The 14,214-nt window shown below is 39.9% G+C and overlaps 1 protein-coding gene across 6 annotated transcripts in view; it reads left to right on the top strand.

Annotated features, from left to right (window-relative positions):
- Positions 1–11,463: 11,463 nt before the first annotated feature.
- The window catches only part of ATP11B (ATPase phospholipid transporting 11B (putative)), a 103,408-nt gene continuing 100,657 nt past the window's right edge, over positions 11,464–14,214 (top strand). For 4 of the 6 annotated variants that reach the window (XR_004321371.1, XM_032483627.1, XM_032483649.1 and 1 more), the window contains exon 1: positions 11,465–11,779. Coding sequence is in view for 5 of the 6 variants with exons in the window: in XM_032483627.1 (XP_032339518.1) it covers positions 11,753–11,779 (27 nt within the window). In the remaining variant the exon portion in view is untranslated. Of the gene's footprint in view, positions 11,780–14,214 lie in introns of all 6 variants that reach the window. The other 2 variants (XM_032483638.1, XM_032483625.1) reach the window with 2 other exon arrangements.

Genomic DNA, 14,214 nt, shown 5'->3' with positions numbered 1-14,214 from the left:
GTGCCTGCTTTGACTGCTCCCTACCAATCCTGACCTCTCTGGGTGGAATGGTGAGGAAAAGCTCCAGTTTCAGGTGTTGTTCCTACAACTCTTTGAGGTCAGATCTTGCCTACTGCCACCTTGAACCTGCAGAAAGTTGATGGTGGGGCAGGCTGCATCCCTTCCTAAATGCTGTTGTTAATTCCCAGGATTACCTACCACCAGAGAGCTGTGGGGCCACAGCCTTAGGGCCACAGGTGTTACTCAGAGCCTAGGAGAGATACCAGGTGGGTCTCTCACCCCTGCTGCTGACGTTGCTTGGTGCTGCTGCAGGCTGGCACCTCAGCTGGTCCCACAGGGTTCAGATAGAGCCAAAAGCCCCACTGCAGACTTGAATAGACCTGGAAGAGATGGGCACAGGCTGCTGTCCCAGAAAAAGAGCCAGACTAGAACCTCCATTAAGACACCTTGGCCGGGCCCCGGATGCTACACATATGGGTCTTCCAAAGGTCTTCCGGCTTATTCTCTTTCCAAGTGTAAAAAATGGACAAAATGAACTGCTTCTCTCACCACGTCCAGGGCATTTCTGCTTTTCCCCTAATCAAATTTTCCTGCTTTGGCACAGAGGTGAGGGATATCGCATCCTGGGGGGCTTATTGCACTTTGTTAAATGAGAGTGAACTTTGTAGTTGGCAAATTTGTTGATTTATGTGTGGGTGCTAAGTAACAGCCTGTAAAAGATACACAGCACTGTAATAGTAGCATTTGAATTTCCTTTACTACTAAGGATGGGGTTGTGTATGTGACAGGGGGTTGTGTTGGTGACCTGAGCATTGATGTATGCTAAATTGGAGGCTAGCTTTTTATCAGAAATGGATAGGAAGACAAAGAGACGAGACACAGAAGTAGAGAAGCAAAATATAATGCCAAGAATTTTCAACATCTGGTATTTGGATTTTAGACGTTAAAATTATATAAAAGTAAGCCGAGTTTAAAAGTATATAAAAATGTTACTTTTGTAAACTGAAATTCTTGGTAAGGCTGAATACCAAATTGTGTGGGTGGATTAAAAGACCAATCAGGGCCAAGTAAATATTGCATATATCACAGCTTTTCTAGCTACTAAGTGATTACTTGTACTCATAAGGACTGTGGGAAATAATATGAAAACTAGGGAATAATTTTAAGAAAAACGAAAAGTAACTCCTATAAAACATTTTATAATCTGGGAATATACCTAGTTTGTCAAATAGTGCAAAAGAAAATTACATTTATAAATATAATTGCATCTGACAAATTGTTGACTGTAAGTCCAGAGAAGGCACAATAAAAGGGAAGTGACAAAATAAATCAGTTCTTGCATCCTTAAAGTAACTTGAATCTTGATTAATTGTTATTGATAAGTTAAAATCCAATGGTATATTTTTTCATATCTGGTAGTTTGTGTTAGAGATAAATCATATTTTTGGCTAAGTTAGCAAGCAGGTAATGATTTTTCCTTAATGAAATACATCAGTTCACATCTTGAGAGTCTTCTGAAAGCTTCCTCAGACTACACAATTTAACATTTCCTCAGACTACAGTTATACAAAATGAAATAGCTATTTTAAAATCACTTGCTTGTTTTTCCTTAAGAGTACATTCAAAACAAGATAATTCAATGGATGTGGGTTTTGTGGGCTTTGAGCCTCAATTGTGTCCTGACACTCAATATTAAATCAATTAATTACCAAACTGCCATCTCATTTTACAATGACCTTAAAGTCTCCATTGAACAGTTAGTGGTCTAGTGGTTTGGAAAATGTAGGTAAGATGAAGTGAAATTCTACTGAACTTATCTACAGCTTTTAAAAAGAACATTATTTTCTTCTTAGGAACTTTATTTCAGATACAGTAGGAAAGGTCAACACATTATTTTATTTTACTCCATCAGGCAGCAATCATCACCATTGCTGTGAGGGACTTTGTGTCTAAGGGCATCAACCAATCACCTAAGGACACCCAGAGCCAGAACTGAGGGTCTTACTTTCAGTTTTGATTCAGTTTTTTCTCCTTCTTTGAGCTTTGCTGGTAAGCTCAAAGCTAGTTTGCATTACTGATTATTCAATATTATACCATGAGTTCTGTCATAGCCTTAAAGGGATTTTTCTACTCAAGTAATCCTGAGGGAACAAAGGTTCCTATTGTATAAGCTGTTTAAACAGAAAACTTTTAAAAAGTGTACTCAGTAATCAGGTTGTACACCGTTATTAAATACACAGTGTGATACATAATTTTCTGGCTTCTGTTGATGTACTAGCTTTCCAAAGACTCAGTCTATCTGAATGATGAAATAAAGGAAATTGCTTACAGAGAAGGAAGCTGAAACTAACTGGGGATACAGAGAAGAAACATAGGTAAGAGCACTATGGAAGATCCTCTATTATCCACTGAGATGATGTTGTTGGAGAAGAAATACAAAGAAGTAACAGTCTTTGAGCCTGTCAGCACTGTATTTTTACAAAAGACGTCTTTTACTCCACAGTTATTTTCCCTGAGCACCATATTGAGAAGATCTCTTCGTTTATGAATAATTAAATTTGTTATGAAGAAAACTTATCTGTTAGTTACAAGAAGGTACGTGTTAGTGTGATTACTGCATTACAGTTAAACTGCATCTTTCTATAATTAGGCAAATTTAATCTAATTAAGCATACTTTTACTCTCCATGTAACAATTAATCAATAGAAATTTGAGACAGGTGAATAAAGAGGAACAAGCACAGGCTTTATTTTGTTCACCTCTGATAATTATATTAATTCTTAATAATATTAAATTAATATTAACATGAATAAAGCATCAAAGTTATATTAAAACAGGTGCTCAATAGCAGCAAATGCTGGCCTCAGGTAAGAAGAGGTTCTTTCTGGTACTGGACCAGCACACCCCCCCGATGCTGAGGAGCAAAAGAGCATGTTTAGGGGTCAGTAATGGAGGATTCATTTTAGGGAAGATAGTAGGGACAATATCAAAACTACAAATGAAGTACTGTATCAGAGTTTAAATAGCAACTGGATAAAACGCGACAGATGGAGCTAAAATGGATGGATGCAACTTAAACTCTGGCATCTCTCTCAACATACAATTTAATTAAATAACAGGAGAAAAGTTGCATTTTCTTGTCTGACATATCAAAACAATTCAAAAAAGTAAAAACAGGATGCCATTCAGAATTCGAATGCACCCATGTGGAGCACTCACATTCACTGAAGTTGTCATTAATTACTGGTTGGACTAAGGCCTAGTCATTAGAATCCACATGTATTATTATATTATTCAAGGTTAAACTAGATTTACATCTTTCTGTACAGGTAAATTAATAAAAACAGCATACATAAAATAATATAGAGGAAAACATATACATATGTGTGTGTTTGACACATTGTTTACCTTTCCTATTGTGATTATGAGGTTTTTTTCCCTCTTTTTTCCACAGGACAAAGGAAAGTCACAGACAGATGCATCTAACAGTAATCTCCTCCCCTTTATTTACTTGTGATGAGAATCTTTTTTTTTAATGGAGATACTGGGGATTGAACCCAGGACCTCACATGCTAAACACATGGTCTACCACTGAGCCATACCCACCCCAACCCTCCCCTTTATGTACAATGATAATATTGACCGGCCATTATATGACTGAATTGAATTTCTGGTCATGTTGGTGATTCCACTAAGCTACCTGCTCTCTCTGTCCTATTTTGGGGCTGGCGGTACAAGCTATGGTCATAGGATAAAGTTCTCTTCCTTGTAAAGCTAACAATCACCTCTGAGGATTGAGCCTACAACTTTACACTCGTCGATAACTCTGGATGAAAATCAAATGAGCTAAGAAATAAAACCTGCACATATCACCTCCTCGTATCTTCCCCTCTTAGCACATACTTATACACATATATATACATAAATATGCATATTCTGTCAACACCATCAGCCCCGCTTTATGTAGATGAGGCGCAACCTCCTTTTCCGCAGACAGGATGTTTCTTCATGCAAGGTCACCAAGTGTGTGCGTGCTGATTGGCAAGAAACATTGCCTCATGTGAAAAAGTTACCACGTCCCAGTTGAATCACTAAGGATCTGGTCGGTGAACAAGCAGGTCTGAAGTTGGAGGTGATAGAACTAAGACATTTTTAAACTTTACCTTCCTTTGGACCTTCTTTACTCCATGTACCTGTAATTTCGTACATAGGTACAAGTTAGTACATTTCTGAATACTTTCACATAATATTTTTACTATATTTAAGATGACTGATGTAAAAATGTGTAACTGTTAATAACTTAATGCTAAGACAGTGCTCCAGGCCTAAACTGTGAACCCCTTGAGTGCAAGATGTGTGGGAATATTAGCCCAGGTACCTAGCACAATGGCTAGCACCTACTTAATGCTCAAAAACATTTGTTAAATAACTGAACAGTGGCAGAAGAGGTAAGGGTGGAGGGAGAGAGCTAGAATGAAGCATCTGGGCCAGAATAGGAGAGTCCTTAGTAAGACTTTATAAATGGGTCTTATAAAACTATCAGTTACATATTGACTGTAATGGCAGATTTATGATATATTTGACTAGGAATTATTAGAGGAAATCAATTTACCTCACCAGAATAGCAACATTAAATAGTCTGTGAGGTCTCTGAGTAAATTAGTATAGTAGAAGAAAGTACCTCTTAATTTCATTTGTTTTTCTCACCTAGTAGATCATCATCTTCTTTTATCCCCTCTTTAAAAGTCCAATTTATCACTCTACAAGATTCCCTGATTTATTCATTAGTCACTTAAATGTTGTTTACATTTTACAGAACAGCTGTTCAAGGAACCAAAATTTGAGCTCCTAAACTTCACAAACTGAGACCTTGTTCTACAGAAGAATACAGTGTCACAGGGAAGATGGACATTAAACAGATGGCAGCAAACAATTACATGATTACCAGTGTGCGAAGTACTTGGAGAGCAATGGAACACTGGGAATGCTTAATAGGGAGAGCGCAGACAGTTGACTCAGCAATTGCTTGGGGCACTAGCAGAGGCTCAGGAAAAAAAGAAACAGAGAGAGAGAGACAGAGAAAGAATAGGGCAGCATGTGTGAGCAAGAGAGACAGAGGGAAATGACTTTAATCAGAAGAAAATCCAGAAAGAAGTTATCCAGGATAGGTGTACATTTTGTAGTATGTCATTTCAAAGACAGCTAAAAGTTTCACACATTTTTTGTGTGTTTCAATTCATATTTAGGTTGGTGGTGGGGTAGCCACTAGGATCTTTTAAGTGCTTAGAGTTTGCAAATGTCTTAACCCAGCTCTGCAAGGGAACCAAACCTTCTCTGAAGGGTAACTTCTAAGCTGAGACTTAAATGATGAAAAATTAACCAAGGTAGAGGATATCAGAAGAGATTTCCAGAGGTGCATACAGCATGTGAAAGGACCCAAAAGTGGCCAAGACCACAGCCCAATTCATCTCTTTCTTCTCCTCTTTAGGGAATCATTTCCAAAGGCTGATTCATCCAGATCCTGTCATATCTGCACAACAAATGGCCGTCTTGCCATGAGAGCTACGTCAGGATATCAACCACAGGCAAGTGGGTAATCACAGTAACACAGATACAGACTTCAGGGGGGAAGAGGGTATAGCTCAGTGGTAGAGTGCATGCCTAGCATGCACAAGGTCCTCAGTTCAATCCCCAGTACCTCCATCAAAAATAAATAAATAAGTAAACCTAATTACCTCCCCCTTCAAAAACAAACAAACAAAACCCCCAAACAAACAAAAAAATCAGACAGGTTCAATTTGGTACAGCTTTATTTATGTAATGAAAAAATTTCTGAACACATACTGTGTGCCAGGCCCTAGGTTAAATGCTGGGAATGCTCAAGGATCTCCTGCTCTGGGTTCTTGTAGGTCCAGCCCCAGATCTCCGCTCTCTCCAGTTGAGATCTTGTTCTCACCTGACTCACCTGAGAAGTGTGACTTCTCCTCCTGGCTTCATTCTGTTTCTGTCTCAGCATCCTAACCCCCCAAAAACCCAGCCACTGTCTTCAGTACATCCCAGGGCCCTTCTCAGCCTCCCTGAGCACCAAGGGAGCAACAGGCTTTAAATCTGTTATCCAGGATTACCCAGGGGTCTGCTCCACTCCACCCTCACCTGCTCTCTGATATCCCCTTGCTGGTATTACTGTGAATTTCCCACATCCTTCCTTAGTGGTAAGCTGTTACCAAAAACCTCTTGAACAAGTAGCCACTTTCTTCCTGTTTCCCATACAGAAGTCTCTGTGAATTAGTATTTCTCAAGACTCAACTTCCAACCCATTCTACTTCTTACAACCTTAACAAACACAGTTCTTGATTTCTCTCCCTTTGATTCAGCCTGTTTTCTTCTTGCTCACAGTTTTTTCCTCCTTTCACATACTGCCTAACCTGGCTTCAGCCTTTACTCATTGTTTCCTCCCAGTCAATCTCCTACTCACACAAATTAACATTTATACTCATTGTAAAGCAATGAAAATACATATGTAATTGTGTGGAGGTAAAGGAAATCACATAATCTTCAGATTAGATTACTCAGGGCTTATTGTTATCTTAAAATTAATCTTTATGACTTATAATAATGAATGATTAGCTTATATTTTCCTTTATTCCTTCTATTCAGAAAAGACTGAAGATAACTTAACAAAATAATTGATATAAGAAGATAGAAAGGAGGTGGAGTAACCAGCCAAAGGGAAACTAAGAGTAGACAAAATAAGAAGTCAAGGTAAAAGTAATTCATAAAATGTACATGGTAGTGCGTGGGCACTTGCCATGAGCCCCTAAATTTTTAAATGACCAACACAACAGTAGAAGGAAGCACATTCAATTACATAATTGAAAACACTCAGGAGGTTATAAAACAAACGAGTTGCTCAAGAGAAGCCGAGTCATTTGTGGTAATGAATTTCTCAGTGTGATGTCCTCAGCTGCAGCTCCATGGCGAAAGCAGTCGTGGGATTTCGGAGGCTGCTTCTCCTATGTCTCTAGACTTAAGCTGTTCATGTGATCCTAAACTGCGGTTCAGTAACAGGAACCACAGCAAGAGCCAAAACAAGACTATCTAAAGGCAGATTTCTGATCATTTTTCTTTAATCTAAAGATAAAATTTCCAACACCAGAAGAGAGTGTAGAGTCCTCAGGAAATCCTCCATTAACATTACTTCTCCCAACTGAGCATTTCTGATAGCTGCAAAGCAGACAAGCGTGTTGACAATTTAGGCCCTATTCATTTCCATTAGTACTCAGCAGAATCGGGGACGTTGTTTTATAAAAGTTAAGGAAACGGAGGAGAACTGAGAAAATATTTGCAAGCTAAGCCAAGATTTTCCTCAGAAAAGAATTTTAGATCTATTCTAATACAGATAAAGGGGCAAATGCTAAGATTTTTGCCGTTGAACACAACTGTGTTGGTTTAGCCTAGAAAATCTATGAAGCAGCTGTTAACAAACCTCCCTGTGCAGCCTTTTTTTCCCCCATTTTTTATTATGATACACATCTAAGATTTATCATCCTAATCATTTGTCAGTGTACAGCTCAGAATATATTTATGCTTTACATATTTTGACTTTTCAAGAAAGAGATCATTTTTATGGACCCTAACTCTCACAGTGGCTTTGAGTTTCAGTTCTGTATCAGCATAAATAGCCAAAAACTAAAACTGCATTCATATATATAACTTAGTCTACCACTGACACCTGTTTGAAAAAATTTCAAGAGCAGTTGCAAATATGTAATGTGATAATGTTCCTAATGAATTTTTTCATAAGGTGATAAAATATGTAATCCTGGTCGGTACTGGAAAAGCTTGCCTTATGTCTTTTTTCTTCGCCTAAAGTCTGGTCTGGAAATTCTGGAATGATAGTTAACCAGAAGGAAACTGCTTTTTAAGTATAATAATTTATAATTACTAGATTTATGATTTTGAAAAAGTAGAAAGCTGTCCTTTTAAAAATGAGAGAAGATTCTAGGGCCCAACTGATGGCTCCTCCATCGATGTAGAAATAATTAAGGCAGCAGATTCGCAAGGCTCACTGTCCTCCAATCAGACTGAACCTTGAAGAGTTCTGACAGGCACAAAACAGAGAGCGCCCTGAGTCTAAAAGATGGTGATCAGTGGTCTTACTGCATAGCTTAGGATCCACTGAAATCATTCAGTATACTTTGCTTTATATCACTTTGCTATTCCTGAACAAGGTATTTTTTCCCTAACTACTTAGGTATTGGCATTAACTTATTGATTCATTTAAGAAACATCTGTTGAGTACCTTTTAGACACTATGGGTTCCAAAATGAATGAGCCAGGAATCTTGGTGTTAACAAGCACACAGTCTGTGCTTTCTATTGATAGTCCAAGATGTTCTGATCAAGAAAAATATCCCTCTTTGTTTGTCTTTGTTATACCTAAGAATCTCTATTAACAGCAAACCAGGAGATTTCCCGTCTCACCCTGGGAAAAAAAACATCTCACAGGTATAACTATCACAGAATTATATTAACAAGTTTACTCAAGAAAAAGAACCATACCATTAATTCAGTGGCTGTTGTGTGATGCTGTTATTCTCTTGGAAAGGTCTGTCACCTCACTTGAAATGACTTAAGTTTCAGGTTTCCTCGTCTGTCACCAGAGCACAACTTCCTAGAATATGCTTTACTTCTGGCTCTTCAACAGTCCAGTACTTCTAAACTTGATGCTTCACCCTAGCAATAATTTCCTATCTGCCCTTTCTTCTCTCTTCACTGTATCACATATAATGTCTATGGACTAACACTCTAATTTCATCTTGTCACTTCATTGTTCAGAAAATTCCAGGGATTGACCATTTCTGGTAAACTCCTGTGACTAGCCAGAAACTCTCCTAACACCATGCCTTTACTCACTCAACCTCACCTCTTACTACTCCAAATTAGTTGTACCTCAAACATTTTGAGGTTTCTGCAATTCTTCCAGTTGGAAAGCCTTTCCCTCCCACCTTCATTTCAAGTTCAATTCAAATTCAGATCCTTTCCTCTGAACTCTTCCCAGCTGCTATTGCCCACATCCATTTTCTGAAATTAGTGATTATTATCAGTTTAGTTTTTAGAACTTAATCCCATACTACATTTGACTGTTATTTAATTGATTCCTCTCTGCAACTTCTCTTTCCAACTAGATTGTAAACTCTCCCCAGAGAAAAGGGGCTCACCTTAAAGTTGCATTTGTGTCTCCTCCTACTTTTAGTCAGTTGTTAGGCATATATTTGGTGTTCAATACATTTAAGAAATAGCTGTGGAATTAGTGAACTACCACTGACTCCAAATGCACTTTCTTTCGTTTGCAGCTGGTGCTTGCAGTAAGTCCTATGTATTCCAACCTCAATGTTTTCAAACCTTTCCAACCACAACCAATAAAAATAAATTATTTTTATATTGTGATCTGATGTGCATGTGTGTGTGTGTACCTGCTGAAACAAATGTTTCAGAAAACAATACATATTATTTACACTGCATAATACATTCTAATATTTTCTATTCTGTTTTTTAGAAACACTGATCATGACACACTAAATTGATTCCATCAACACTAAAGAGTTATATAGAATATATACTCTATATTACGCTCCTTGGATTAATATGAGGTATATAATGTTGCTCTTGAAAAATGCTTAGACCAAAACACTACCTTGAGTGCTTATTCTGTTCCTGAAAATTTGAACTACAGTTATGATCTTTATACAGTTACCCTGAGATAACTTCTTACCATATTCCACCATGGCATTTAGAATCAACTCCTCCCACTTCTACTTTTTGAAATTTGGGACATAGTTAAATAATAATACAAAAAGTGTCCTCTAGATTTCTATTTCTTATGTTGTATTGACAAACTTTAGTCGCACATAAATAAAAATTTCCCAGCCTAATTTTAACCAGACCACTTGCAGATGAATAAAAGTAGTTATGTTCGTATTTTTGTTTCTTTACAATATCTGAAGAGCATGAGCTCTTATTGTCTGACCATCCAGAATCTGATTCCCAGCTCTGCCAAGTTACATAACCTGAGAACGTTATTAACCTGGGCCTCCATTTCTGCATCCATGCAATGGGAATAATAGTATCAAGTTCAAAGGATTGATGGGGGTTAAATTAGACCTTGCAAGTAAAGAGCTTATTACAGGGCCTGGGACACATAAGTGCTCCATGAATGGAAATAATGTTTTATCACTGTAGCAGGTAAGTAAATGTATCTCAAACTTCCTTTTAGGATCATGAAGCAAGGTTCAGTCATAAGAACAAAAGTGAGATTACTTTTTCTCTTTACATGTCTAAGTAATTCTTGTAGTTGGATTATTTATAATGTAAAATTCCATTTCTGGTTTTTTCAGATAATAAATACACCAAAGGAAAGGCTCTATTTGTGGTGCTGGATAATCATTGTATAATAAGGAATATTTATTGAAACTAAAAGACTGTGTATGTCTTGCAAAGACTTGCTTAGTTTTTCAAATCTCATTTAGGTTTCTGTTTTCGCTTATTAAAAAAATCTTTTTAAACTCTTGTATGTTGAATGGTGAAGTGTGCTTTAATTCAGCAAAATACTGCACACAATACACATACATAACAATCAAGATGTATACGGGCCTGGTTTTGAACAAAGCGAGACCCGGCGCTTCATTTCAGCGTTCCAAGTCAAAGTCCAGTTGCAGTTGCTTTTATACCCCTTCTTACCTCCACTTATCCACACCCTTATCTTGCCTAGGTCTTGCTACTTATGGGGTGTTTTTGATTGCAGGAGTTCAGCAGTTAACAGAAAACAGCCACCTTCCCACAGGAAATATTTTCCCCCTTACTTTTTAAATAATGCAAAACAGAATATCTCGTCCATTCTACCGGAACACTGGTCCAGACTGAACCAGGCACAGGGGAGTTGCATCCCCTTTCAAAATTACATAAAGGAAGTGATCAAGGTTCTCCTACTCCAGCTCAGTCGTTTGCTAAAGAGAGCTGCGTTAAACGTTGAGACAAAGGCTTCCACAATTTAATTGAACCGAAACTGGAGATCTCTGGGGATTAACTTTCAGTCATTACTCTCCAGATCGTGCGTATGCGTGCTGGGCGACTGGGAAAACCAAAGGCAGAGAGCCAGAAACACACCTGCAACAGGAGGTAGAAACAGAGGAGTCGGCTAGAAGCCGCAGACTCCGTGTGAAACTCTCAGACCCTATTTCATCGTATCCCAGAAATGAGAGGAAGAGCAGAGCACATACGGGGCGATCGTGAACCCGCAGCTCTCCACGCTGGCCGCCGGCCCCGCCCACAAGGCTGAGCCCGGCTTAGAACAGCGGCGGGGCGCGCTGGGCCCCTCGGTCGGCGCAGCCCCTTTCGTCACGTCCGGGGGCGGGGCGGGGCGGGGCTCCGGGGGTGGAGCCCGGGGTCGGGGGTGGGGTTTTGGTGGTACTTCGGGTGACAACGGTCAATAATGAAGGTGGCTGCGGCGCGGCAGCAAGCTCAGCTGCGCCGGGCGGGGGCGGCGCCGGGGCCGCGCCTGTAGGACTTCGGGACCGGCGCGGCGAGATGGGGCCCCGGCGCGGGGAGTGAGGCGGCGGCGGCGGCGGCGGCGGCGGCTGCGAGCGAAACTTCAGTCAGAGGGTCTCTCCCTCTTCCCCCTCTGGCTCGTCGGCCTCCGCCTGCAGCCCCTCGGCCCCCGCGTCCTGCGGGACAGGGACGGCGACGGCGGGGGCATGTGGCGTTGGGTCCGGCAGCAGCTGGTAGGTACCTCCGCCCCTCACCTCCCGGGCGCGGGTGGCAGGGAAAGGCCGGCGGCGCGGAGCCGCGAGGCCCCGGCGCAGGCTCTGGGCTAGGCCGCAGCGGAGGCGCTCGCGGGAGAAGCCCCTCGCAGCCCCGGCACACGTCTCGCCTCTGGCCCGGCTCACGGAGGTCGGCGGCGGGAGGCGGCCGTTCCTGCAGCGCTTCTTGGTTACTCCCTACTCCTAGGCGGCTGTGGCCAGAAGTGGGGTCTGGAGCCGGGTCGGCGTCCCCCCACCCCGAGGATATAGGGCGAGGGAACGGAAAGAGTTGGTCTGGGGAGAAAAAACAGGCTTGTTTTTCTTTCCTCTAACAATTTGGGACACGTTTGAGTGAAGGGGAGGGGGAGGACTAGTCTTCTGCCCCCTCTCCTCGCTGTTTTCAAGGTTGCAGTTGATTATCTAGGAGAAGGGGACCTTATCTAGTCTACCCCTCTCAATGAAACAAATTTTACTCGAGGACTGGGTTAGGGAAAGAAAGAATATTTCAACACCCCGTCTAGTTTCGCAAAAGATTAGTACGATAGTTATGAAGGACTGTTTTCCTTACTACCTTGTCCTCACCCCACCCCAAGTGAAACTTTTGGAATGCGAACCTTATACGTTTTTCCGTTCTCCTCGAGGCAGTTTGAGTGAGACCTGTTGGAACCAATGATTGACTTTTCAGTTTTACTGGAACATCTGGAGGAAAAAAGGAATCTTAGAAAAGGATGATTTAAGGCATCTAAAAAGCGCCACCTGTCTCAGAATTAATTCACAGAGAAAAATCTGTCTTGTCGGCTGGCAACTACAGCATCCAAAATACAGAACTTAAGGGAATATTGATAATTAAGACATAAATTGCTCCTGGCTGGGGAAGCCTAACCTTATCTCCATGATGAGGTCTGTTTCTGGCTGCTGCTTAATTTCTAAATCGCATTAGTAAATAAATGCTTCTACAGTTCCGTGTTCTCATTTACTAATTCAAAAGGCGGTGAAGCAGAAACGACTTTTGTGGGACTAAAGCGTTGATACCTCTTTTTCCCCGCTCTAGAACAACATTTTTATGTTGAGGCTGAAACGTTATGTTCATGCTGTTTCAGAGCCAGCCTTCTGTTAATTCATTTTGCAGTGGGCATCATTCTCAAAAAAAAAAAAAAAAAAAAAAAAAAACTAACACGTAAAACTAGGACTGTCTACCACTCCTTCAAACAAATGTTGGCTCTCTATTTTTAGCTAAGTGTAAATTCAGATATCCCAGATATATGCCTTGTTAGGAAACCAAGCTAATGATGTCATTATAATACCATATTGTTGCAATACTTTGGCTTTGTTGCAGTAAGCTGCAGCTTGGTAACTTGACTCTGGAAGTTAATTATTACAGGTAAATAATCTCATGATCTCATGCTTTTGATTTGCCCATCGCCATGTATGGAAGACTTAACTGATGGTGTTTTGTGTGCTAGGAAGATCATTTTAAAGTAATTCTCTTAAAGTTTGTTCTAGTAGATTAAGACACCTCTTCTTAGTGTTAGGTATTTTTGTTAACCTGAATAAAGTCCTGATTGTATAACCATTCTCATCTCCAAGACAGTCTGATAATGTTTTTTAAAATGGCTTAGAATGAACACAACTAAAAGGAAGGGCAGGAAGTTGTGTGGTTAATTTACAAGACAACTGCATTATGGGGTGGTTAACAAGTTGAGCAAGTTGCTGTGCATAAAAAATGCTATCTCTGACATTGGTTGCTCACCTCACTGGTTTTACTTTTAAGTTATCAGATCATTCAAGTATGTAATAAGACCTATGCCAATGTAGGACTTTGTCTCTCTGATTAAGTTTGTACAGTCACTTAAATTATACATTGAGGACAGGTGGATACACAGAGTAATGGAAGTATATTTTACCATTCCAGTCGTAAACAGCCATTCTAGTTACTACACCAGGAATTATTCAACTCAAAGTCTAGTTTAAATCACACAAACTTCCATTTGCTCAGTAGATTGAGCCTTTTAGCAATAGGTTCATTTAAAAATTTCAGATATATGGGACAAATTTGGGAAAATAAGCAGATCACAAAGACAGGTGTGTTTCTGGAGTTTTAAACACACTTTATTCATTATAAAAATCCTGATTTTCAACACCTTAAGTTGTCTAGCCAAAAGAAAAGTTTGTTGTCATTTTATTACAGAGACGACCCCTATGTTCTAGTAATTTTTCTCTAATTAAAAAAAGTTTGACTCCTTAAATCTCCACGAAGTATTTTCACTTCTTGACACAGTGAGAAAAATTAGGCCATTGTCAGAAGTTGATGTTTTCCTTTGGGGAAGTAGACTGAAAAGATTGGAATACTCTTTCCTTTTCTTTTTCTTTCTCTTATGTTCTTTCTTTCTTTTGGGTCTCACAATGCTAAAGTTATT

This window comes from Camelus ferus, chromosome 1, assembly GCF_009834535.1.
Source record: "Camelus ferus isolate YT-003-E chromosome 1, BCGSAC_Cfer_1.0, whole genome shotgun sequence".
NCBI lineage: Eukaryota > Metazoa > Chordata > Mammalia > Artiodactyla > Camelidae > Camelus > Camelus ferus.
The sequence above is the reverse complement of the archived record's forward strand: the minus strand, read 5'-3'. Positions and strand labels throughout refer to the sequence as shown.